Genomic DNA, 27,196 nt, shown 5'->3' on the forward strand with positions numbered 1-27,196 from the left:
GAAGCAAGAAAAGAATAAAAATAAGATTAGAAGTTAATGAAATAAATTAAGAAATAATATGCTTAATGATGAGAAGGCAATGGCAAACCCACTCCAGTACTCTTGCCTGGAAAGTCCCATGGACGGAGGAGCCTGGTGGGCTGCAGTTCATGGGGTCGCGAAGAGTCGGGCATAACTGAGCGACTTCCCTTTCACTTTTCACTTTCATGCATTGGAGAAGGAAATGGCAACCCACTCCAGTGTTCTTGCCTGGAGAATCCCAGGGACGGTGGAGCCTGGTGGGCTGCCGTCTATGGGGTCGCACAGAGTCGAACACAACTGAAGCGACTTAGCAACAGCAGCATGCTTAATGAAAGTTGTTAGAGACTTCTTTGAAAAGAGGATTAGACATACCTCTGACAACTTTAATAAGAGAAAAAAATAAGTACAAATATTATTAGAATTGAAACAACTCTATAGATGAGAGATTTTAAAAATAGATAATATTATGAAGAAACTCTGCGTGCTTTTAAGACTTAGATGAAATTTTTTTTAATGTTCATTTATTTGGCTGTACCAGGTCTTAGCCCCAGCGTGTGGGGTCTAGTTCCCTGAGCAGGCCCCTCTGCATTGGGGGCTTGGAATCTTAGCCACTGGGCCACCAGGGAAGTCCCTGAAATGCATAATTTTAAGAAAAATATGAATCATCAATAGCCACAGAGAAGTGAATCACTAATCAAAATCTGTCCTCTCACACACAAAGCCAAGAGGCTCCCACAGCTTTTTAGGAGCTTCCCAGGTGGTGCAAGCAGTAAAGAACCACCTGCCAACACGGGAGACCTAAGAAATGAGGTTTCAGTCTCTGGGTCAGGAGGGTCCCCTGGAGGAGGGCATGGTGACCCAGTCCAGCATTCTTGCCTGGAGAATCCCATGGACGGAGGGGCCTGGCGGGCTACAGTCCACGGGCTGCAAAGAGTTGGAGCCAACTGAAGCAACCTGGCATGCCCACATAGGCATGTTCTAGTTAAAATAAAGTTAAATTTTACCTTAAACAAAAAGCTTACCAACACATCTAAGTGGGTTGCCACTTCCCCATCCCTGCCCCAGTAAAGCACAGTTAACACTAGAGAATTTGCTGTTATGATTCACTGTGCTAACAGAACACAGGAAAAAAGAAAAATATCATCTGAATAGATGTGAGGAAAGCATTAGAAAAATCCGCCACTATTCATGACGTAATTCTTGGCAGACAGTGAATACAAGGGAATTTCCTTATCTGGCAGCAAGAATTATAGTTGGTGGTGAAACAATAGAAGCATTCCAAATAAAGTAAAAAATAAGATAAAGATGCCTTCTTTCATTGCTTTTATTTTTTTAAAATAAAGCTGGCATTGTTCTATAAATCTTGACTGAGACCAATCAACACAGAAAAATTGTTAAAATTATTTCAGTCGCTTAGTCTCAAAGTACTTTACTAAAATCAATATATGACTAATATCAGAAGGGATAGATTAGAAATATGATTTTTCAAATCCCATTCACAGTAACAACAAACCCCGAGGTATCTAGAAGTAAATCTAAAAAAGATATGATGCAAGGTTTATGTGAAGGAAATTGAAATAATCAGGATGTAGTCCATGGGCATGGGTGTTAAGATCTAACATTTGAAGGAATACATTTAACATGCAAATCTAATGCAATTTTATCAAAATCCTCAAGAGGATATTTTGTATAAATGTGTAAAATCTTCCTAAAATTCATGTAGAATAATAAGGAAGCCTTGAAAAAAATTAAGGAAAAGGACTGGTCTTATTAGATCTCACAATTTATTATTTAGTTTTAGTGGTTCCAGAATGTGCTGTTGGTACAATGATAGACATACTGACCTATAGAAAAAAATGGAGATCTCAGTTTGTGTGAGAAATTGGTATATGGAGAGGAGCATTATAAATCAGTGGGGAAGGCAAGACTTCAGCAAACTGTACTGAGACAATTGATCATCCACACAGAAAAAACAAAAAAACAAAATGAGGTTGTTCTATCCCATTATTCACATAAATACATTCTGCGTGGGTTAAAGCTCTGATTTCGAAAAGCAAAAGTTTAAAAATTTTAGAAGAATATATAGGAAAAAAATATCTTTTTTGACCTTGAGGGCAATGAAAGATTTCTTTAAAGAGACCCAGAAAGCACAGTCTCTTAAAGGAAACATTTGCTATTTGACTGCATTCAAAGTGAAAAATTCTGTTTGATCAGGGACATAATGTTGAAGGTGGCTTCCCTTGTGGCTCAGTTGGTAAAGAATCTGCCTGCAATGCAGGACACCCGGGTTTGATCCCTGGGTCAGGAAGATTCCCCTGGAGAAGGAAATGGCAACCCACTCCAGTATTCTTGCCTGAAGAATCCCATACACAGAGAAGCCTGGTGGGCTAACCGCCCATGGGGGTAAAAGCTTACCAACACATCTAGGTAGGTTGCCACTTCCCCATCCGGCAAGAGTTAAACGCGACTTAGCAACTAAATCACCATAATGTTCAAGACTAGCACAGACTGGTGGCTCAGATGGTAAAGAATCTGCCTGCGGTGCAGGAGAAGGGAATGGAGAAGGGAATGGCTACCCACTCCAGTATTCTTGCCTAGGAATTCCATGGGCAAAGGATCCTAGTGGCTAGAGGATCCTGATGGCTACAGTCCATAGAGTCTCAAAGAGTCGGGTATGACTGAGCAACTAACACGCACACACACACAGAGCACAGAATAGGAGGAATTTTTTGTAAGTAGTACACAGGCAAATTACTACTGTCTAGAATATACCAAGGACTACTACAGATCATGAGAAAAAAGATAAGTGAATCAGTGGAAGACAGGCAAAGGAACACAGGGCAGTGTGCAGAAGAGGAAACTATAAGCCAATATACATGTGATATGGTGCTTAACGTCCCCAATAGTAAGAGGATGCAAATTATAACTAGTGCTATCATTAAATAAGCACTGATGAACAAACGTTTCAAAATTCATGAGGATATGGGGAAACAGGGGCTCTCATGCATTGCTGGTTGGACGTAAATTGGTACACCTCCTTTGAAGAGAAACTGATAATGTCCATTAAAATGAAAGACAATTATAACATGGATTGAACATCTACTGAAGTCTGTACTCGATAGCCATGGTTAATTCTAGAGTGGGAGACGGAGGTGTATTGCCTCAGGAGTTTAAACATTTTACATGGTTAAAAAATATCTGAAGCAAATGGAGAAAAAATATAACATTGTTTAAAATCTGTTAGGGTAACAAAAAAGGTAATGTACTTTTATATGATTGGAATATTTTGTAATTTATTTATTTATTTTAAAGTTTGAATGGAGAGACTTGAGGACAAGAATGAAGTTTTCAGGACTTTGATAAGTAGCTCTTCCTGGAACCTATGCCTACATTGCTTCCATCCTTACTTATTTTATATTTGTATTCAAACACCAACTTCTCATTGAGGCTTTCTCTGATCTTTGACATTTTCTAACTCTTTTAAATTTATTTTAATGTTGAATACATTACTATTTAACATGCTGTATATTCTTTGTATCTATTTGTATTTTTACTATTTGTATTGTATCAATATATTTGTATCATTTGTAGCATTTATTTGTGGTGTTTCTATTTATCCCTCTTTCCTGCCAGAAAAATAAACTTTCCATGGTAGGGATTTCTATCTGTTTGGTTTACTTTCTAGAAGAATGCCTGGCACAGAGTGGACTGTCAATAAATATTTATTAAATGAGTGAATGGACAAAGGCATTCTGAGTTCTGACCCCCAGGTGTGGAAGACTGCCTGCATCACTGAAAGATCCAGAAAAGAGGACTGGTCCAGGAGGGATGCTGTGTTTGCCCTGGATGGTGCTGAGTTGGAGGGGAAGGTGGCATAGATAAAAGTAAGGTCAACGGGCTGCTGGAAATCAGGGAATAAAAGGACAGATGGGCCAAACCAAATTGAAACTGAGTCCAACTGAGCCCTGAGCTCCTGTATTTACAAATAGATGTTCTTGGCTGTCAATCTTGTTGAAGAAATTTGACCAGGCATAAAATGGATGGCTTAATAGGGAAATTCTCTACATTTATTCTCTCACTTAAAAAAAATGCAATTCAGTTTACTACTCTGTCTCAGAGAGGGAATAAATGCTACTGTTTTGTCTATAGACTTTGACAGTATTGAACAACTCTTACTGGTCTTCAAACACTGGATCTGACTCATCAATTGTTTATCGTTTTTTGTGCAGGGGAAAGAAAGATTAGTTTTTCAAATTAAAAATAATGAGTCATGTTGAATGTGTCTTCATTGAAGATTCTGATGTTGAAAGAGATTTAAGGAATAAGGATTTATATGTTTTCCTATGTGTTGGGCTTTTGTTAAATATTTCTTTTCAGTCTTGAGGCTTGCCTGATGTGGGACTGAATGAGCAAAAAGTTCTTAGGTGACTCTAGGCCAGAAGTTCCTCAGCTTTAGTGAAATATATATAATTGAATTGGTTAGCATGTTCAAATGAAGATTAGGGCTCTATGGAGAGAGATAATTCAGAATTTCGGCAGCAGTTAGACACAGGAATCTGAATTTTAAACAGTTACTTCAGGTGATTCTGCTACAAAACATAATGAGACAATAGTTGGAAAATACTTACTGTGGATGATTCTCACTTTTACTCAATCATTTCACTTTTGTGCTTGTGTCCCAATTATACACAATACTGTGTTGTGTGCTTGGTAATAATATATGTAAGTAAAACAGCTGTGCCAATATTAGCAGACTGAAAGCTGTAAATAATTATATCTATAGTAGAAAGAGTGACACAGGAGAAATATGAAATATGCTCTAATCTGAAGGTGAAAATCGAACACAAAACAATGTATTAACTGGAATGAAAATTAAAAAAGCATGTTATATTAATTTTTTATTACTGATGTAACAAATTGCCAGAAACTTAGGGACTTAATACCACACAAGTTCATTCTCTTACTCTTCCAGAGGTTAGAAATCTAAACTGAGTTTTCTTTATTTTCTTAAAAGCAAGACAGTAAGGAGGGGCCGAGCTAGCAGCCACTCTCCTTTGCGTCTTTCTTTTGCTCCTCCGGATCTTATTGATTGGCTGCGCGGGGTCTTCATTGCCATGCACGTGTTTTCCTGGTTGCTGCTCTAGCTGTGGTGCACAGGCCCCTCGTTGTGGCGGCTTCTTGTGTAATTGCGGGCTCCGTGGCTGTGGCACATGCGCCTACTTGCCCACAGCACGTGGGATCTGCCAGGACCAGGAGTGGAGCCTGTGTCCCCTGCATTGGCGAGTGGACTCAGCCACGGAACCACCAGGGAAGCCTCTAACCTGACTTTTACGGGGTTAAGATCAAGTGTTGCAAAGCAGGCTCCCTCTGGAGGCTCTAGAGGGTGAGCTAGCCCTTGCCTTTCTGGCGTCTAGAGCGGCAGGACTTGCGTTTGGTGATTTAGGACCTCTTTCTCCTTCTTTGCATCTTCAGATTTCGCTCTGCTTCTGTCACCTGGAGCTTCGCTGGTGGCTCAGATGGTAAAGAATCCACCTGCAATACAGGAGACCTGATGTCGATCCCTGGGTTGGGAAGATCCCCTGGAGAAGGGAATGGCTACCCACTCCAGCATTCCTGCCTAGAGAATCCCATGGACAGAGGAGCCGGGCAGGCTACAGTTCACGGGATTGTAAAGAGTCAGACATGACCGAGCACTCTTGTTTTCTGTAGTCAAAACTCCTTCTGCCTCCCTTCTAGTAGGAGAGTTGTGATAACATTTAGGTCCTAGCAGAACTATCCAGGGTAGTCTCCTTGTGTCAACATTCTTAATTTAATCACACACAGTGTCCCTTTTGGTAACATTCCTAGGTTCTAAGGATTCGGCCGTGACCCCGGTGAGGGGCCATTATTCAGCCCACCACATAAATATTAGAAGGATGTGGCACTGGCAGCGTGACTATGGCAAAGCCCTGCCCTTTCCTCGAAGTCAGTATGTTGAACTTGTAGGCTCCATAGTGAGCTAGTAAATAATATGCTTAGAAAGCAAATGTGAAGAGATTTACAAGAAGAGACTGTTCAGGTGGCCACAATACTAATTTCCTTGCCTGAAGCAAAATGCAGTTGGAAGATGCAATCAATCTATGATAATAGCATTTTAGTACTTGAGCAGACAAGGACCTTCAAAGTTTATTGCCATTTTATGGGCGTCAGCAACACGTTGTCAGTTCCTCTCGGGTGAAGGGGACTCTATTAGACACATTAAGGAGTAAAAAGAGAAATTGAAGAGATGGACCCAAGGCTTAAAGAATTTCAGTCATAGAGAAAGATGAAACAAAAATGCTTTAAATGCAGAGAACCTATGAACCCATAGAATTAAGGCTGCTGCTGCTGCTGCTAAGTCGCCTCAGTCGTGTCCAACTCTGTGCGACCCCATAGACGGCAGCCCACCAGGCTCCCCCGTCCCTGGGATTCTCCAGGCAAGAACACCGGAGTGGGTTGCCACTTCCTTCTCCAATGCATGAAAGTGAAAAGGGAAAGTGAAGTCGCTCAGTCATGTCTGACTCTTAGCGACCCCATGGGTACTACCAGGTCCCAAAGAAACCCCATAGTATGTAGCCAGTCTGTCTCAGGAGTCTCAGAAGTGCTTTTTCACGGATCCTTAGTAAAATTCTATGAGAGGGGAAGGGAGAAACTACAGGCAGGGACAGGCAGAAAGAACAACTTAACCAGTGACAGTGCGCTGTGTTCACCTTATGACAGCATTTGATATGAAGTGAAATGTAGATCTCATTAAAGATGTAAGTCACTGTCCTCATAAGAGATCTCAGGTGGGTGCGAGGCAAGGAGTTCCAGGTCAGGCTGCTGGAGGAGCGCTGCGATGGTGTCTACAGGGCGTGTGTGTTGGGACGGCAAGTGCGGGGGCTCTCATGGTTTTATCATCACTGCACGCCTCGCTCTTAGTGTTGCTGTTGTTTAACAGTGTTAGGTCGTGTCTGACTCTTTTGCGACCTCATGGACCATAGCCCATCAGCCTACTCTGTTCATATGATTTCCAGGCAAGAATACTGGAAAGTTCCTCCTGTTGCCATTTCCTCCTTGAGGATCTTCCCGATCCAAGGGTCGAACCTGGGTCTCCTGCGTTGGCAGGTGGGTTCTTTACCACTGAGCCACCAGGGAAGCCCCTCATTCTTAGGACTGGGATCTTACTCCCCATCCATTCCCCATTCTCAATTCTCCTCCAAATGAGCTTTTTGACTGCAGTGATAGAGACTGGCTATTACTGGCTGTTCTCCCTGTAAAAACTGGAGAACTTAATTTTCACTGTATTATTAGGCTTTCTGCTCACTAGCCACTCTGTCTCAATATGTCTTATGTTCTGTTGCCTAAATAATCTCCCGGTGTCGTTTTCAATCATGTTCCTGTGCTGAAGGCTCCGAGGTGGCTCTGTTACTGAAAACAGCACACCGGGCTCTTCACTCGAGCTGCCAAGCCCCTTTGCGGGCTCTGCCTCCTGGACTGGCACCACCTGCTCCACCCAGGCCAACTCCTGCGCCAGCCCCCTTGCAGCCTCCTCTTTCTGTTTATTGGCTCATGCATCTGGGTTCTGGTTCCTTCTTTCTGCCAGAGTTCTGTGTGTATTTATTTTCCTTTTTGTTTACTAAAAAAAAGGCATCTTCCAAATTTTAAATAAGACTAATTCTGCTGGGCTTTCAGCTTCTCGTTTACATCCTTCCTACCTTGTATCTGTGTATTTGTCTTCTACTCAGTGCCAAAAGCACCTGCTCCCTCCTGCTGGGCTTGTTCTATTTTATTGATTTATATGAAGAACCCCCAAATCAAATTATATTCACATATGAGAATTAATTCAGCTTAAATGGTGGCAAGTTTAGTGATATCACGTCATTGTTTTGTAGTTATTGAAGAAAGGGGCTGCTTTTTTCAGTTAGGTGAAAGAAAAAGTAAATTTGTTATTGTTAGAGTGAAAATTTAATGCCATGAAATAATTTCTGTCTTCCAAAGTTCTCAATGTACTCTTGCAGTGTGAAATTTTCTCAGAGAATATCTCTGGCAAGCCAGAAGGTTTCTTCCACTTAACATACCAAATTGCAAATGTCAAATCAGAGAAAATGCTGTTTAAGTCTTTGTTTAACAGGTGTGCTACTGTTGTAGATGGTTTTCCTTTTTTTTCCTTTTTTACCTTTGCTGTATGGGGAACACACTGTTTCACATAATTATATAGAAACTACCATAATTCATTTTTAATACAACAAATAATTAAAACAGTCTAGAAGAAAGACACTAGAGAGATTTAGTTTCACTGTCCTTTAAAATGACTCAGAGTCTATAGAAAACTTTCTTTTCAGACTCTTCATCTGTAATATCAGAATTTACCGATGAACTCCATACTGATTCTACAGGTGTTTTGTTAAGACAAATAAGAAAACCTATGAAGTATCTTAAATTATTAGAAGAAAGTCTCTAAAATTATTTAGGGAAAATTTGTATAATGTGTCTGACAACTGCATGTATTTACTTATTTGCTTTATATTACAATTGTATAAGTGTTCTTACTTTTCATTTGAAATCTTTAATACAGTGAAAGGTAGAATGTGAGTTGTAAGAACTTGGATAGGTGTTTGCTTCTCTTTGCTTCTTTGGTGCTCCATCCTTGTTCCGATGAATCACTATTATGATGCCAACAGCCACTGTGAATTAGGTCCACATTGATTTTCTCAGTGACCACACTTACTTGCTGTATCTTTCCACCAGACTGCAAGCTTCTTGAAAGAAGAGACCACGTCTGTTTTGCTTACCTGTGGGTGCTCGGTGCATGGCCGTCAATGGGCGCTCATGAAACAGTAGCTAGCTGACTATCACGCAGTCTTGGACGTTCTCACTCTGCGCTGCACAGCTCTCAGAGACAGTGGATCTGAGCCTGTCCAAAGCTTCCTTCCATTATGACTTCTTTCCAAAGAATATTCTGCTAATAATGGCAGGTATCTGCCATCAGTGCCGCCTCTCCTACCCCTGCCAGCACAGACGGTGTTTCACACGGTCAGGGCACCTTCTCCGGGAGAGTGCAGGGGTGGCCTCAGGTTTCCTCCAAGAAGCCAGTCTCAGTTGTTAGAACAAGTGGAAGCTTAATTGCCACCCCTGTTATTGTGAGAAAGTAAGATGACTGATGGGATTGATGATATCTGCCTTTAGTATTTTACCCCCTTCTGTGATTAAAACACAGTTGACCCTTGAACAATTAGGTTAGGGGTGTCAACGCCTTGTGCAGTCAAGAATCTATGTGTAACTTTTGACTCCCCAAAACTTAACTACTAAGATCATATTATTGACCCAGAAGCATTACAGACAGCAGTCAATTAACATATATTTTGTGTATTACATGCATATCTACATATAATTTATGGGTTCATGACATGCCTATTTTTTATAAGTTTTTTGATATTTTTAGACTATGCAGTTCATATTTTTTCAAATTGTTGCAAATCTCTAAAAAATTTTCCATTGTATTTATTAAAGAAAATTTGAATATAAGTGGACCTGTGTGGTTCAAACCCATTATTCAATGATCAACTATTCGTAAAATCCTATAAAAAGATGAAATAAAAATACTTTAAATATAAAGGGTCCATAAAAATACAGAGTAAAGGCTACTGGGGTAAATAGAAGCCCGCTAGGAATATCCATTTTGGGCATTTAAGTTTTCTATGGGATCAAAATTATATAGCTCCTAAACCTTAGCTCATTGCTACAATGGTGGAACCATAAGATCATTTTTTTCCAAAGCAAGCTTCTTGTATTTCATATTGGCTGGCTACCACAGTTACATCTGTCCAAGTTCATGGACAGTTCAGGAACAAAAAGAGAACTTTTTTTTTTTTCCCCAAGAGTGAAGAATGGAGAATGACTGTTGAGTAGCTGGTATGTATTTTCATGGTAAGTGAAAATGTCGAGGAGTTAAACTGTATGAGAGTTAAAAACAAAACTTTTCATTATTTTCTTCTCAAAATAAGTAGTGCCTGCTGCTGCTGCTGCTGCATTGTTTCAGTTGTGTCCGACTCTGTGCGACCCCACAGACGGCAGCCCACCAGGCTCCGCCGTCCCTGGGATTCTCTAGGCAAGAACACTGGAGTGGGTTGCCATCTCCTTCTCCAAAGCATGCATGCATGCTGAGTCTTTTTAGTCGTGTCCAACTCTGTGTGACCCTATGGACAGCAGCCCACCAGGCTCCTCTGTCCACAGGATTCTCTAGGCAAGAATACTGGAGTGGGTTGTCATTTCCTTCTCCAAAGTAGTGAGTGGAGGAGAATAATTTATGATACACCAGTCGCTCGGGGTTAATGTGGTATATAGATAATGATAAACTCTTATCCCTGGAAGGAACTCTGAACTGAGACCCACAGAAGTTAGTAGACTTTCACAAGCTGACAGTAGTTGGTGAGAAAGCTGAGTCTCATATCCCTGTTTGCCACTTCTTAGTGTAATGTCCTTTCCACCAGACTTAATGGGCAGTTTGGTTTATATTGGTTTTAGGAAGAAGCTATGCAGAGGGAGAGATAAAGCTTGGTTAGCAATTTACATGTTCAGAGCTGGGCTCTTATCGTGGAATGTCAGAAAAGCAAATGAGCAGGTGTAATAAAATTATATTTATTGCTTTTGAATGATAATTATGTTTATGAAGATTTAGTTTCTGTGTTACGATTAGTAGAACCTAGTTTACTCTAAAAGAAAAGAAAAGCTGGTTGTATTTTTCACAGTATAAAATGAATTATTGCACAGCCAACTCTTGATGAACCACACAGGAATTATCCAGTTTGTGAAATATTTTGGACTTTCCCCTGTCCTTCAACTGATCTCACTTGTTACAACTGGGCACTGAGTGAGACAGGTACAAATAAGGTGAATGATTGTTCACAAGTAAGAATGTGAGTATAGTTAGTTTTACTTGATAACTAAAGGACATGTGCAATAAAATATTTAAAGTGAAAAAGTGAAAGTGTTAGTTGCTCAGTCGTGTCTGATTCTTTGCGACTCCATGGACTGTAGCCTGCCAGGCTCTTCTGTCCATGGAATCTTACAAGCAAGAATATTCCAGTCCAGGTTTGATGCATGAGACAGGGTGCTTGGGGCTAGTGCACAGGGATGACCCTGAGGGATGGGATGGGGAGGGAGGTGGGAGGGGGGTTCAGGATGTGGAATACATGTATACCCATGGCTGATTCATGTCAGTGTATGGCAAAACCACTACAATATTGTAGAGTAGTTAGCCTCCAATTAAAATAAAAACATTTTTATTTTTTTAAAAAAGAAAAGAATATTGGAGTGGGTAGCCATTCCTGTTAGGACCAAGTGAATGAATCAGACCATTTCTCTCCATCCCTACTTGCCATCTCTACAGTCCAAACCACTATCATTTTTTCACTGCAATAGTCTAACTCATTTCCTTTGTTTGTTCCTAGTCCCTCCCAATCTATCATCTACACTGTAGCTAGTGTCATCAAGGAAAACATAATTCTTTTTTTTGTTATTAATTTGTTTTTTATTGAAGGATAATTGCTTTATAGAATTTTGCTGTTTTCTGTCAAACCTCAACATGAATCAGCTGTAGGTGTACATATATCCCTTCCCTCTGAACCTCTCTCCCATCTCCGTCCCCATCCCACCCCTCTAGGTTGATCCAGAGCCCCTTTTTGAGTTTCCTGAGCCATACAGCAAATTCCCACTAGCTATCTATTTTACATATGGTAATATAAGTTTCCATATTACTCTTTCATGCATCTCACCCTCTCCTCCCCTCTCCCCATGTCCATAAGTGTATTCTTTATGTCTGTTTCTCCATTGCTGCCCTGTAAATAAATTCATCAGTAGTATTTTTCTAGATTCCATATATATGTGTTAGAATATGGTATCTTACCTTTCCCTTCCTGACTCACTTCACTCTGTATAATAGGTTCTAGGTTCAACCACCTCATTAGAACTGACTCAAATACACTCCTTTTTATGGCTGAGTAGTATTCCATTGTGTATATATATCACAACTGTATCCATTCATCTCTCGATGGACATCTAGGTTGCTTCCATGTTCTAGCTATTGTAAAGAGTGCTGCAGTGAACAGTGGATACATGGGTCTCTTTCAGTTTTGGTTTCCTCAGGGTATATGCCTAGGAGTGGGATTGCTGGGTCATATGGTGGTTTCATTCCTAGTTTTTTAAGGAATTTCTGTACCGTCTTCCATGGTGGCTGTATCAGTTTACTTTCCCACCAACAGTGCACGAGTGTTCCCTTTCCTCCACACCCTTTTGCGCCTTTATTGTTTGTAGACTTTTTGATGAGGGCCATTCTGACAGGTGTAAGGTGATATCTCATTGTAGTTTTTGATTTGCATTTCTCTAATATTGAGTGATATTGAGCATCTTTTCATGTGTTTGTTAGCCATCTGTATGTCTTCTTTGGAGAAATGTCTGTTTAGGTCTTTTTCCCACTTTCTGATTGGGTCGTTTGTTTTTCTGGTATTGAATTATATGAGCTGCTTGTATATTTTGGAAAGTAATCCTTTGTCAGTTGTTTCATTTGTTATTATTTTCTCTCATTCTGAGGGTTGTCTTTTCACCTTTCTTATAGTTTCCTTTGCTGTGCAAAAGCTTTTAAGTTTAATCAAGTCCCACTTGTTTACTTTTGTTTTTATTTCCATTACTCTAGGAAGTGGATCATAGAGGATCTTGCTTTGAATTACATCATCAAGTGTTCTGCCTATGTTTTCCTCTGAGAGTTTTATAGTTTCTGGCCTTACATTTAGGTCTTTAATCCATGAGTTTATCTTTGTGTATGGTGTTAGGAAGTGTTCTCATTCTTTTACATTTAGCTGTCCAGTTTTCCCAGAACCATTTATTGAAGAGGCTGTCTTTGTCCCATTGTATATTCTTGCCTCCTTTGTCAAAAATAAGGTACCCATAGGTAAATGGGTTTATTTCTGGGCTTTCTATTTTGTTCCATTGGTTGATATTTCTGTCTTTGTGCCAATATCATAATGTCTTGATGAATGTGGCTTTGTAGAAAAACCTGATATCAGGAAGGTTGATTCCTCCAGCTCTATTCTTTCTCAAGACTGCTTTGGCTATTTGGGGTCTTTTGTGTTTCCATATGAATTGTAAAATTTTTTGTTCTAGTTCTGTGAAAAATGCCATTGGTATTTTGGTATGAATTGCATTAAATCTGTAGATTGCATTTGGTAGTATAGTCATTTTCACAATATTGATTCTTCCTACCCAGGGACACAGAATATCTCTCCACCTGTCTACGTCATCTTTGATTTCTTTCATTACTGTCTTATAATTTTCTGTGTACAGTTCTTTTGTCTCCTTAGGTACGTTTATTTCTATATATTTAATTCTTTTTGTTGCAATGGTGAATGTGATGGATACTTTAATTGCTCTTTCTGATTTTTCATTGTTAGTATATAGAAATGCAAGTGGTTTTGTATCCTACAACTTTGCTAAATTCACTGATTAGCTCTAGTAATTTTCTGATACTATCTTTAGGGTTTTCTATGTGCAGTATCTGAATTTGGTAATAAGGAATTCATGATCTGAGCCACAGTCAGCTCCTGGTCTTGTTTTTGTTGACTGTATAGAGCTTCTCCATCTTTGGCTGCAATTCAGACTTAAATTGAAGAAAGTAGGGAAAACTGCTAGACCATTCAGGTATGACCTAAATAAAATCCCTTATGATTATACAGTGGAAGTGAGAAATAGATTTAAGGGACTAGATCTGATAGATAGAGTGCCTGATGAACTATGGAATGAGGTTTGTGAAATTGTACAGGAAGACAGGGATCAAGACCATCCCCATGGAAAAGAAATGCAAAAAAGCAAAATGGCTGTCTGGGGAGGCCTTACAAATAGCTGTGAAAAGAAGAGAGGCGAAAAGCAAAGGAGAAAAGGAAAGATATAAGGATCTGAATGCAGAGTTCCAAAGAATAGCAAGAAAAGATAAGAAAGCCTTCTTCAGTGATCAATGCAAAGAATAGAGGAAGAGAACAGAATGGGAAAGACTAGAGATCTCTTCAAGAAAATTAGAGATACATTTCATGCAAAGATGGGCTTGATAAAGGACAGAAATGGGATTTACCTAACAGAAGCAGAAGATATTAAGAAGAGGTAGCAAGAATATACAGAAGAACTATACAAAAGACAACTATACAAAACTATAGAGAACTATACAAAAGATCTTCATGACCCAGATAATCACGATGGTGTGATCACTCACCTAGAGCCAGACATCCTGGAATGTGAATTCAAGTGGGCTTTAGAAAGCATCACTATGAACAAAGCTAGTGGAGGTGATGGAATTCCAGCTGAGCTATTTCAAATCCTGAAAGATGATGCTATGAGAGTGCTGCACTAAATATGCCAGCAAATTTGGAAAAGTCAGCAGTGGCCACAGGACTAGAAAAGGTCCGTTTTCATTCCAATCCCAAAGAAAGGCAATGCCAAACAATGCTCAAACGACTGCACAATTGCACTCATCTCACACGGTAGTAAAGTAATGCTCAAATTCTCCAAGCCAGTCTTCAGCAATACGTGAACTGTGAACCTCCTGATGTTCAAGCTGGTTTTAGAAAAGGCAGAGGAACCAGAGATCAAATTGCCAACATCTGTTGGATCATGGAAAAAGCAAGAGAGTTCCAGAAAAACATCTACTTCTGCTTGATTGACTATGCCAAAGCCTTTGACTGTGTGGATCACCATAAACTGTGGAAAATTCTGAAAGAGATGGGAATACCAGACCACCTGATCTGCCTCTTGAGAAATCTGTATGCAGGTCAGGAAGCAACAGGTAGAACTGGACATGGAACAACAGACTGGTTTCAAATAGGAAAAGGAGTACGTCAAGGCTGTATATTGTCACCCTGCTTATTTAACTTATATGCAGAGTACATCATGAGAAATGCTGGACTGGAAGAAACACAAGCTGGAATCAAGATTGGCGGGAGAAATATCAATAACGTCAGATATGCAGATGACACCACCCTTATGGCAGAAAGTGAAGAGGAACTAAAAAGCCTCTTGATGAAAGTGAAAGTGGAGAGTGAAAAAGTTGGCTTAAAGCTCAACACTCAGAAAACAAAGGTCATGGCATCTGGTCCCATCACTTCATGAGAAATAGATGGGGAAACAGTGGAAACAGTGTCAGACTTTATTTTTTTGGGCTTCAAAATCACTGCAGATGGTGACTGCACCCATGAAATTAAAAGACACTTACTCCTTGGAAGGAAAGTTATGACCAACCCAGATAGCATATTCAAAAGCAGAGATATTACTTTGCCGACTAAGGTCCGTCTAGTCAAGGCTATGGTTTTTCCTGTGGTCATGTATGGATGTGAGAGTTGGACTGTGAAGAAGGCTGAGTGCCGAAGAATTGATGCTTTTGAACTGTGGTGTTGGAGAAGACTCTTGAGAGTCCCTTGGACTGCAAGGAGATCCAACCAGTCCATTCTGAAGGAGATCAGCCCTGGGATTTCTTTGGAAGGAATGATGCTGAAGCTGAAACTCCAGTACTCTGGCCACCTCATGTGAAGAGTTGACTCATTGGAAAAGACTGTGATGCTGGGAGCGATTAGGGGCAGGAGGAGAAAGGGACGACAGAGGATGAGATGGCTGGATGGCATCACCGACTGGGTGGACGTGAGTCTGAGTGAACTCCGGGAGTTGGTGATGGACAGGGAGGCCTGGTGTGCTGCGATTCATGGGGTCACAAAGAGTTGGACACGACTGAGTGACTGAACTGAACTGAACTGATGTACAGTATCATGTCATCTGCAAACAGTGAGAGCTTTACTTCTTTTCCAGTCTGGATTCTTTTTATTACTTTTTCTTCTCTGATTGCTATAGATAGGACTTCCGGAACTATGTTGAATACCAGTGGCAAAAGCAGACACGCTTGTCTTGTTCCTAATCTTATGGGGAATGCTTTCAGTTTTTCAGCATTGAGAATAATGTTTGCTGTAGGCTTATCATATATGGCCTTTACTATGTTGAGATAGTTCTGTCTATGCCCGTTTTTTGATGAGTTTTAATCATAAATAGATGCTAAATCTGTCAAAGGCTTTTCCTGCATCTATTGAGATGATCATATGGTTTTTATCTTTCAGTTTGTTAATATGGTGTATCACATTGATTGATTTCTGTATATTGAAGAATCCTTGCATCCCTGGAATAAAGTCAACTTCATCATGGTGTATGAGCTTTTTGATGTGTTGCTGAATTCTGTTTCCTAAAATTTTGTTGCAGATTTTTGCATCTATGTTCATCAGTGATATTGGCCTGTAGTTTTCTTTTTTGTGTGTGTTGTCTTTGTCTGGGTTTCATATCAGGGTGATGGTGGCCTCATAGAATGAGTTTGAAAGTGTTTCTTCCTCTGCAATTTTTTGAAAGAGTTTTAGAAGGATAGGTGTTATCTCTTCTCTAGATGTTTGATAGCATTCTCCTGTGAAGCCATCTGGTCCTGGGCTTTCATTTTTGGGGACATTTTTGATCACAGCTTCAATTTCAGTGCTTATAATTGGGTTCACAATTTGTATTTCTACCTCTTTCAGTCTTGGAAGATTGAACTTTTCTAAGAGTCTGTCCATTTCTTCCGGGGTATCTATTTTATTGCCATATAGTTGTTCATAATAGTGTCTTATAATCCTTTGTATTTCTGCATTGTCTGTTGTAACCTCTCCATTTTCATTTCTAATTTTGTTGATTTGATTCTTCTCTTTTTTTCTTGATGAGTCTGGCTAAGGGTTTGTCAATTTTGTTTATCTTCTCAAAGAACCAGCTTTTAGTTTTATTAATATTTACTATTGTTTCTTTCATTTCTTTTTCCTTTATTTCTGCTTGGATCTTTATGATTTCTTTCCTTCTTCTAATTTTTTAAAGAAATTCTTCTTTTTCCTGTTGCTTTAGGTGTAAAGTTAGGTTGTATTAGATGTTTATCTTGTTTCTTGAGGTAGGATTGTGTTGCTATAAACTTTCCTCTTAGAACTGCTTTTGCTGTATCCTGTAGGTTTTGAGTTGTTGTTTTTTCATTGTCGTTTATTTCTAGAAATTTTTTGATTTCCCTTTTGATTTCTTCAGTAACTTCTTGGTTATTTAGAAACGTGTTGTGTAATCTCCATGTGTTTGTATTTCTTACAGTTTTTTCCTTGTTATTGATATCTAGTCTCACAGCATTGTGGTCAGAGAACATGCTTGATACAATTTCAATTTTCTTAAATTTACTGGACCACTGATTTGTGGCCCAAGATGTGGTCTATGCTGGAGAATGTTCCATGTGCACTTGAGAAGAAGATGTATTCTTCTGCATTTGGATGGAATGTCCTGAAGATATCAATGAGCTCCATCTCATCTAATGTGTTATTTAAAACTTGTGTTTCCTTTTTAATTTTCTGTTTTGATGATCTGTCCATTGGTATGAGTGAGGTGTTAAAGTCTCACTATTCTTGTGTTACTATCAATTTCTCCTTTTATGTCTGTTAGTGTCTGTCTTGGATATTGAGGTGCTCCTATGTTGGGTGCATAGATATTTACAATTGTTATGTCTTCCTCTTGGATTGATCCCTTGATCATTATGTAGTATCCTTCTTCATCTCTTGTAATATTCTTTATTTTAAGGTCCATTTTGTCTGATATGAGGATTGCTACTCCAGCTTTATTTTGCTGCCCATTTGCATGGAATATATTTTTCCATCCTCTCACTTTCAGTCTATATGTATGTGTCTTGAGGTCTGAGGTATGCTTCTTGTAGACAGCATATATATGGGTCTTGTTTTTGTATCCATTCAGCCAGTCTGTGTCTTTTGGTTGGAGCATTAATCCATTTACATTTATAGTAATTATTGATATATATATGTTCCTATTTCCATTTTCTAATTGTTTGGAGTTGATTTTGTAGATCTTTTTTCTTCTGTTGCATTTCTTAAACGGACTATATAAGTCCGTTTAACAGTTGTTGTAAAGCTGGTTTAGTGGTACTGAATTCTCTTAACTTTTGCTTGCCTGAACAGCTTTTTATTTCTCCATCACTTCTGAATGAGATCCTTGCTGGGTACAGTAATCTTGGTTGTAGATTTTTCCCTTTCAGTACTTTAAATATATCCTGCCACTCCCTTCTGGCCTGCAGAGTTTCTGCTGAAAGATCAGCTGTTAAATGTATTGAGTTTCCCTTGTATGTTTTCAGTTCAGTTCAGTTCAGTCGCTCAGTCGTGTCTGACTCTTTGTGACCCCATGAATCGCAGCACGCCAGGCCACCCTGTTCATCACCATCTCCCAGAGTTCACTCAGACTCACGTCCATCGAGTCTGTGATGCCATCCAGCCATCTCATCCTCTGTCGTCCCCTTCTCTTCCTGCCCCCAATCCCTCCCTGCATCAGAGTCTTTTCTAATGAGTCAACTCTTCGCATGAGGTGGCCAAAGTACTAGAGTTTCAGCTTTAGCATCCTTCCTTCCAAAGAAATGTTACTTGGTGCTTTTTCCTTGCTGCTTTTAATATTCTTCCTTTGTGTTTAGTCTTTGTTAGTTTGATTAGTATGTGTATTGGTGTGTTTCTCCTTGGGTTTATCCTGTATGGGACTCTTTGTGCCTCTTGGACTTGATGGACTACTTCCTTTTCCATGTTGGGGAAATTTTCAACTATAGTCTCTTCAAAAATTTTCTCATACCTTTTCTTTTTCTCTTCTTCTTCTGGGAACCCTATAATTTGAATGTTGCTGTGTTTGATATAGTCCCAGAGGTCTCTGAGACCGTCCTCAGCTCTTTTCATTCTTTTTACTTTAGTCTGCTCTTCAGAAGTTATTTCCACCATTTTATCTTCCAGCTCACTGATTCAGTCTTCTGCTTCAGATATTCTGCCATTGATCCTTTCTAGAGTATTTTTAATTTCAGCAATTGTGTTGTTTGTCTCTGTATGCTTCTTTTAAAATTTTCTGGGTTTTTGTGAATTGATTCTTGCATTTTCTCCATTTTGTTTTCAGGGTTTTTGATCATCTTTACTATCATTTTTCTGAATTCTTTTTCAGGTAATTTTCCTATTTCCTCATCATTTGCTTGGACTTCTGTGTTTCTAGCTTATTCCTTCACTTGTATTGTATTTCTCTGCCTTTTTATTTTATTTTATTTTATTGTGTTTGAGGTCTCCTTTTCCCAGGCTTCGAGGAAAGTTGAATTCTTTCCTTGAAGAAGGTTGAATTCTTTCTTCCTTTTGGTTTCTGCTCTCCTAAGGCTGGTCCAGTGGTTTGTGTGAGCTTCTTGTAGGGTGAGATTTGTGCTGAGTTTTTGTTTGTTTGTTTTTCCTCTGATGGGCAAGGCTGAGTGAGGTGGTACTCCTGTCTGCTGATGATTGGGTTTGTATTTTTGTTTTGTTTGTTGTTTAGATGAGGCGTCCTGCACAGGGTGCTACTGGTGGTTGAGTTATGCCAGGTCTTGTGTTCAGGTGGTTTCCTTTGTGTGAGTTCTCTCTATCTGATATTCCTAGGGTTAGTTCTCTGGTAGTCTAGGGTGTTGGAGTCAGTGCTCCCAATCCAGAAGCTCAGGGTTTGATCTCTCTCAGTGTGCAGTCAGCTTTGTGCTTCCCTCCCTCCTCTGCAGCCGCCGGGACTGCAGCTGAAAACTTAATTCTGATTATGTCATTCTGTAGCTTAAAATCCTTGACTCTGCCTATGCCTAGAGCAATAAATTAATCATCTACAATTTGGTTTAAAAGTACTTCTTTAATTTGAAGTTTTTCTTTACTTATCAGTATGCTTCTCTTCACTTGTCTAATTTTGTCTCTCTTGAGTCATCATTGAGTGTGAAAGAGGGCAAACAAGGATGGTTTTGAGGTACTGAATTTGGGCAGCTGGATGGAAACACTTCTGGAGGGTTAGGTGTGTGTGTGTGTGTGTGTGCGCTCCATGTGTATGAAAAAGAGAGAGAGAAAAAAAAGAGAGAACGATTGGGAGTTTGGATTTTAGACATGTTAAGTTTGAGATGCTTGTTCAGTATCCAAATGGAAATGTCCAGTGGGCAGTTGGAAGTCTGGAATTATGGGGTAGGTCATCAGCATCTCTATAGCATTTATAACCATGAGACTTGCTGCTATCTCCAAAGGACTAACTATAGGCAGAGAAATGAGGTCTACGGTTTGAAATCCAAGATCTTCCAATATTAAGAAGTGAGAGGAATGAGGGAGAGGATGAGGATGAATCAGCTGAGAGACTGAGAAGGAGTGATCAGTCAGATGGAAGGAAAGTAAGATTGAAGTTAAGTGAAGGAAGCCTTTGAAAGAGGGGAGAGGATCCACTGTGTCAAATGCTGCTGCTAAGCTAAGCACGTCGAAGACTGGGAGCTGATGGATTTGGCATCCTGGGGCCAGTAGTGACGTTGATGAGAGCAGGCTTGGTGGAGCAGTGGGAATAAAAGCCTTGTGGTGGCGAATGCAAGAGAGACTAGAAACAGGGAGCATAAATGGGCAACCACCCTGACTGTGACTTAGTCGCTCAGTTGTGTCCGATTCTCGTGACCCCATGGACTGTAGCCTGCCAGGCTCCTCTGTCCATGGGATTTTCCAGGCAAGAATACTGGAGTGGGTTGCCATTCCCTTCTCCAGAGGAACCTCCCCAGGGTCCAGGAGATACCTATTATCTCAGGCTAAGTGATGCTTTTCATTTTGAAAATGTTCTAATCATATGTGAATTCTAACTATATAAAAGGAAAGTAAGGAAAAATGTTAATTCTAACTATATAGAAGTAAAGTAAGTTATGTTAATTCTAATGTTAATTCTAACTATATAGAGAACTCTTTCAAGGACTTGCTGGAAACCATAGCTGGAGGAACTATAGTCAAGGAAGATTTTTTTCTTAAACATAGGAAATGATACAGAGTATTTGCTGATGAAAAGGATCCAGTATGGGAGCCTAAATTGGTGATACAGGACATGAAGGGGAGAATTTTGAGAACAATGTCTTTGAAAAGGCAGGAAGGATAGACTATGGTTTGGCCTTGGACAGGAGCTCAGTCCTTTGCAATGGGTGTTCGTTCTATTAAATTACAGGAGGTCAGGTTGTAATGGGAGAGAAGGCAAAATGCAGTTAAATTTCTCACTTTGTATTTTGCCATTGATTAGTTTGGTTCTCCACATTGTGAACCTCTTAAGAGAAGTAAGAGTAAATGCTTTGTTTACTTTGTGGCAGAAATTTTTATTGTTATATTTCTACTCTCTAGTTCAATGCCTGGCACACAGCAGATATGCGATCAATGTTTAAATGAACAAATGAAGACACTGTACTAAAGATGGGTATGCTTCTCACTTAAATTGGATCATTTCCATCAAATCTTGACAACTAGATTAATTTAATTGTGCATCGCTTGTCTGGGCCTATAGATAGCTTGACTGACTGGTAGAGTTGACTGATAGGAATGGCCGTGTTTCTACTAAAATCAATGATGTTTCTTAGGAGTAAAAAATGACCTTTTGCTGCATTATTTTGCAATGGTCCTGGTTATGGTTTGCATATGAGTTTACTATTTACTTCACCTTGAACCTTCTGAAAACTATCTATTCTCCTCAGTATCCACCTGGCACTTAGAGTTTACCATTCATTGGGCATGTATCCTTACCTGTTACTTTAGTTAATTTACATATGAATAGGAAGGTCTTTGAGAATGGGAATTCCACCTTTATTGCTTTTTGTTCTCAGTAATGCTTTGAACCGTCTCTAATTATAGAACCTGTCTTTTTCATCACTAAGTTAAAAAGGCTTAGTCCAGGCCCAGGTGCAAAACAGGTGCCAAATAAATATTGAGGGAACGAACGCAGTCATGACCGATTCTCGTCTGTGGTGTGTGCTGTCATGCACAGGCCAGGCCTCCTTTCCGTCTGGGGTGCTTATCCCCCAGCTCTCGCTGTTCTGCTTCTAACAGCTCACATCTGAAGTCTTCTCCCAAGGACTATCCTTGAGCCACTGGAACTATGTCATCCAGATGCTCCGAAAGCAAACTCCCAGAATTTAATGCTTTCCCCTTGGGAACCAGCATCCAATGACTGAGGAGCAGGAATATGGGAGCTCTCTCGCTTCAAGGCAGCACAAACTTGCCAGTGCAATTTACAAGCCAGGACTCCCTGTAGGGTTAGGCCGAGGCCAGGACTTCACTTGAAATTGAGCCCTTGCTTGGCTTTGAATGCTTTCTTATATTGCTTCCCTTGCTCCCTTGTAGGTTTGCCCTTGAGGACACTTCCTTAATAAATCACCTGCACAGTCATGTTTTCCTTAGGACCTGCTTTTGGGGAATTCAAGGCCTTTCATGTTTATAAGCAGTTGATGTCAAGGGTAGCAGATCACGACCTCTGTCTCTCTGAGTGTCAGGTTCTGCTGTTGCAGATGGTGTCTCCTGATAGTTTGTGGTTTCATCCTCCTGCCAACCAAAACTGCAGGTGACTGCAAACAACATTTGATATTTCATTTGACTGTCAGGTGAGAAGGCATTTCACAATTTCAGTAAATAATAGTCATTGAATTTGTTAAGTATATTGTTGAATTATAGATCTTTCTAGCAAAGTCAGAATGTATTTTTCTTGACATTTTGCTCTTTTTGATTACACACATCTCTGTTCTCTTTCCTGAAGCAAGAATAATAAAGAGTTAATTGTAAAATCAATTTTTATATGATTGTGTACAGCTTTCTTTTGTCTTCCTGTTGTATATAAATATCCATTTCCCCATACAGAGTCATCTATTTACGTTTTTAGTGATTTGCAAAGATCTTTTATCTGTAAAATGGGATTGGAAGTAATGTGTTTTAGGACTGAAAAGTACTTTAGCAACCAGCTGGTGGCCAATGCCTTCATTTTATAAAGGAGAACTTTTGAGACTGGAAGAGGTTAAGTAATTTGTTCAATATCACACAGCTTAGTTAGCAGCAGAGTAGGAATAAAACCCAACTCCTGGGCTGCAGGGCTCTCCACTGCCCCTCAAAGCACATATTTCTTATTCATAGAATTGATATGAGGATTAGGGACCACATCTGTGAAAAATAGATTTAGCCTTTGGAAAGAAAGATGCTGGATAGCTTTATGAAAGCTTTAAGAAAACTAATCTCATTTTAACCTTTTCTGTACAGTTGTTAGTTTTGTTCAGTTTTATGTTATTTGCCTCAGGCTCCTTTTGGCCAAGGACTAGATAATACGCAATGCTTGATTTGAAAATCAATATTAAGTATCTGGATTGTGTCAGAAATATGGATTATTTCAGCTGGTTTTGAAGCCTGGGAGCAGTTGCCTTCCTCAAGACAGCCTTCCAGAATGGCAATCATTTGTGTACAAGAAGAGTTTTCTATTCCTGCTTTGCATATTGAGAATAAGGACAGTTGGATAGTTGGTTCCAAAGAAAAGTAGAAGCATAAATTAGTTTTTTGTTCAGCCTGGTAATACTTCCAAAGCTTGTTGCAGTATATCTTTAACAAACCATGAATTTTCTCTCCTGCCGAGTCACCACATCCTGCCTGCTTTCAGCATAGTCAGGGAACCGTTATACTAATCCACCATACCTTCCTATCTCTAGCAAGCACATGTAAGTGATAACTTTGAATATTTATTTTGATGCAAGGTGTATAAATCTTCTCTGTGTCAACTTGAAAAGCTGGGAAATTGTGACTTGCTCAACGTGGTTACTTCAATTGTTTAAGTTTGGTTCTTTCAGTCCCAGCGTGCTTTGATATATGAATAAGAATGCTGTTTAATTTTTGTAGTATTTGAAGTGATTTGTGTAGATTCATACATACAGGGAAGATAAAATTCGAGTATCAAAAGGCTAAAGTAATTTTTATATATATTTTAAATTAGGTACGCTTGTATGCAAGACCCGATGCTATCAGAAGAGGATCCGGGGACTATGCGCTCCATATAGCAAAGAGATTAATAGAATTTTATGAAGACTACTTTAATGTGCCCTATTCCTTGCCAAAACTAGGTAAGAATTTTCTTGGTTATTGTGTTGGAAGGACTCCTTGAAAGTGGAATTTCTTATTCGTGCATGTATCTGAAACATTCCAAGGGTTTTATTTTTAGAGAAGATGAGAACAGAAAATAGTTTCTTCTGAAGAGGTAAAATAAAATTTAGTGTGTCTCATGGGAATTAAGAAAGGCATTATGGAACTTTAAGCTTCCAAAAGATAACCCAAATAGCTAATTTGTTGAATAAGTACTATGGAAGGATGCTTGCCAACATCTCATTTAATCCTTGTAACTACTCTGAGGGTAGGTACTGTTAGAATACTTTCCACATAAGGGAATTGAGACTTGGGAGTCTCAATTCACTCAGACAGCCAATAGAAAAGGAGTTGGGATTTCAAGCTAGGTCTTGATGATTCCCAGAACTATTCAGTGTTTTGCACTAAGAAGGCACTCGTTGATTGGTTTCTGTTTCCTAATTCTCAGATGTCAGACTTGAATTTACTGGTTATTCCTTAGATTATTTTTATTCAGTCAGTCATATTTTGAGTCCACAGTTATAGTAAGTAGAATAAAAGCAAGAGATGAGGAAAATTGCAATGATGGAGATTGTATTCACATGTCTTTCTTTTACAAAGACAGTAAGTTCAATAATTATTTGTTATATGAATAAATGAATGAATTTTGTTGTCCTAATTTGAATGAAACTGCTGCTTTTGCAGGGGGTGAACTATGATGTTCCAGGAAGTTAGAAAGGGTGTAATATATATATATATATCTCATTGCAGTTCAGTTGCTCAGTCATATCTGACTCTTTGCGACTCGATGAATTGCAGCATGCCAGGGCTCCCTGTCCGTCACATATATATCTCCTATATCCATTAGAAATGCTGAAGTGATTTTTGCTTCTCAGAAAACCTGTTTTGAAATATTACATCGTCACAGTTTGTTGTTCCCCATCCATTATCCTTCTCAGGAACATTGTTAATCAACATCTACATACGAGTTATCACTTACTGACAAAAATAAAGTACTTACCTGATCAAAAGTATTAACATTTGAATCACAAGTTCTTCTCTCTCTCTGGAGATGGGCCTATTTCACTAAAGTAACTGCCTGCTGTGTAGTGGTCTTACCATCAGAGATTCAGAAAATAGAATAATTGATGTTGTCAATGAGTACAGCATACAGTGTTAATGAGTGATGGTACAAAATTCTGAGGTCTTTTGAAACATGTAACCTTACAATCCCTAAGCTTTTCTTTCAAATTTCTAAACAAATTTTTATTTCAAATAAGATCTGTGTTTTGTTTTGCTCTGCCTTCTTTATTCTCCCCTCAATATCAACTCCCCTGTCAGGATCTGTTGTACTGAAATCTCCCTGGTGGGCACCCAAGGCAGAAAGGAAGAGCTGACCCCATTTGCACGGGGCGACACTGTTCTTCTCCTCCAGGTAAAGCAGTCTGGGGACGTCCCAGCCTGACCCTGATGTAAAATCCACCAGTGCTTGTGCTGAACATTCAGCAAGAGAGATAGAATGTGGATCTTTGTCCTCTTCAGACCGGTAATCAGTAGAGGAGCTCAATGGATAACTTCGGGGGGTTCCCTGTAACTGGCTGCTTGCAGCAGGAAGCATTCTGTTCCTCTCTTTCACTCACAGTTGAACTATGTGGGCTTTCATCCATAGGAAAGAGCTGTGTTCACTGTTACTATTACTTGGTAAGTTACCTTATGGCATATATAATTGAATGATTTGACTTACCCCAGCACACTCCTTTTTATGTATCTAGGGGAATTTCCACAGCCCCTGCAGTTTGTACATTTTCTCTTAAAGCTCTACTTTTTAAATATACCTGTGGATATTTAGAGCTACATATTAGTAGATTTGTAAGTATGCTTTCCAAATACTCCCTACATAAAAATTCTGAAGCACAGAAGCATTTGGACAAATCCTTACTTTTTATCCCCCTTGGAGAAGGAAATGACAGCCCATTCTAGTCCTCTTGTCTGGAGAATTCCATAGGCAAAGGAGCCTGGCAGGCTACAGTCCATAGCGTCATACAGAGTCAGACAGGACTAAAGCCACCAAGCAGCAGCAGCAGCAGCAGCAGCAGCAGCAGCAGCAGCAGCAGCAGCGTAGCATATCAAATGAAGATAAGTGCCAATTAAAATAAAGCAAGGGCTTCCCTGGCGGTCCAGTGGTTGGGAGTCCACTCTGCAATGCAGGGGATATGGGTTTGATCCCTGGTCTAGGGTGATCCCACATGCTATGGGGCAACTAAGCCACGTGCGGCAACTACTGAGCCTGCACTCCAGCGCCCTCTAGCCACGGCTACTGAGATGAGAAGCCGAAGTTCCTGAAGCCCACGTGCCCTGGAGCTCATGCTCCACAGCGAGGGACGCCACCGCAGTGAGAAGCCCGTGCACGCACCTGGGGAGTAGATCCCGCTCACCACGACTAGAGAAAGCCTGCACACGGCGACGAAGACCCAGCCCAGCCAAAAGCAGACAAATAAAAAAGAGAGGTAGAGTGTAGGGGTAGGAAGTGTGGGGAGCAGATGGGGCATGGAGAAAAGACTGAAGTTTTTAAACGGGGGATATTGAAAGCTTTATTGGGAAGCTGACTTTGGAGCAAAGAACTTAAGGGAGTAAAGGGGTAAGCCAAGGGGATATGGAGCAAGGACTCTAGCCAGAAGGAACACAGTGCCCAGATTTTGAGATGGGGACTTTCATGCATTTGAGGAATGGCAAAGAGGCAAGTATAACTGGAGGAGAGTGATTTAATGGGTTGAGAAATAGCAGATGATGTCAAGGAGTGATGAGTGGGTGACAGACGTAGGGCCAGCAGGCTGTGGTAAGGATTTTAGTTTAGTTTTTTTTTTTTTTAAATAAGATGGAGATTTATTGTTCAGTTTTGAGCAGAAGTATTACATTATCTGGTTTCTGTTATAAAAGTGTATTCACTAGGTTGAATACACTGTAGGGCAATGGTCCTCCACCGAGGGTGATTCTCTCCCTCAGAGGCACTTGGTAACATCTGAAGACATTTTTGTTTCTCATAACTCAAGAGGGACTGTTGGAGTACTACTGGCATTTAGTGGGTAGAGACTAGCGGTGCTGCTAAATGTCCCACACGTGACATTTAGTGCGCGTGACAGTCTCCCACACCAAGAGCTATTAATGATGGCTGAGATGGAAAGACCTGTTGTAGGGAG

At 39.9% G+C, this 27,196-nt stretch overlaps 1 protein-coding gene across 1 annotated transcript in view; it reads left to right on the forward strand.

The window, feature by feature from the left end:
- Positions 1 to 27,196, forward strand: part of TRHDE (thyrotropin releasing hormone degrading enzyme) — a 461,351-nt gene that overhangs the window by 121,594 nt on the left and 312,561 nt on the right. Inside the window, exon 3 of the mRNA XM_069584013.1 lies at positions 23,875 to 24,001. Within this exon, the coding sequence (XP_069440114.1) occupies positions 23,875 to 24,001 (127 nt within the window). The remainder of the gene's footprint in view (positions 1 to 23,874; positions 24,002 to 27,196) is intronic.

Source organism: Ovis canadensis, chromosome 3 (genome assembly GCF_042477335.2).
Source record: "Ovis canadensis isolate MfBH-ARS-UI-01 breed Bighorn chromosome 3, ARS-UI_OviCan_v2, whole genome shotgun sequence".
NCBI lineage: Eukaryota > Metazoa > Chordata > Mammalia > Artiodactyla > Bovidae > Ovis > Ovis canadensis.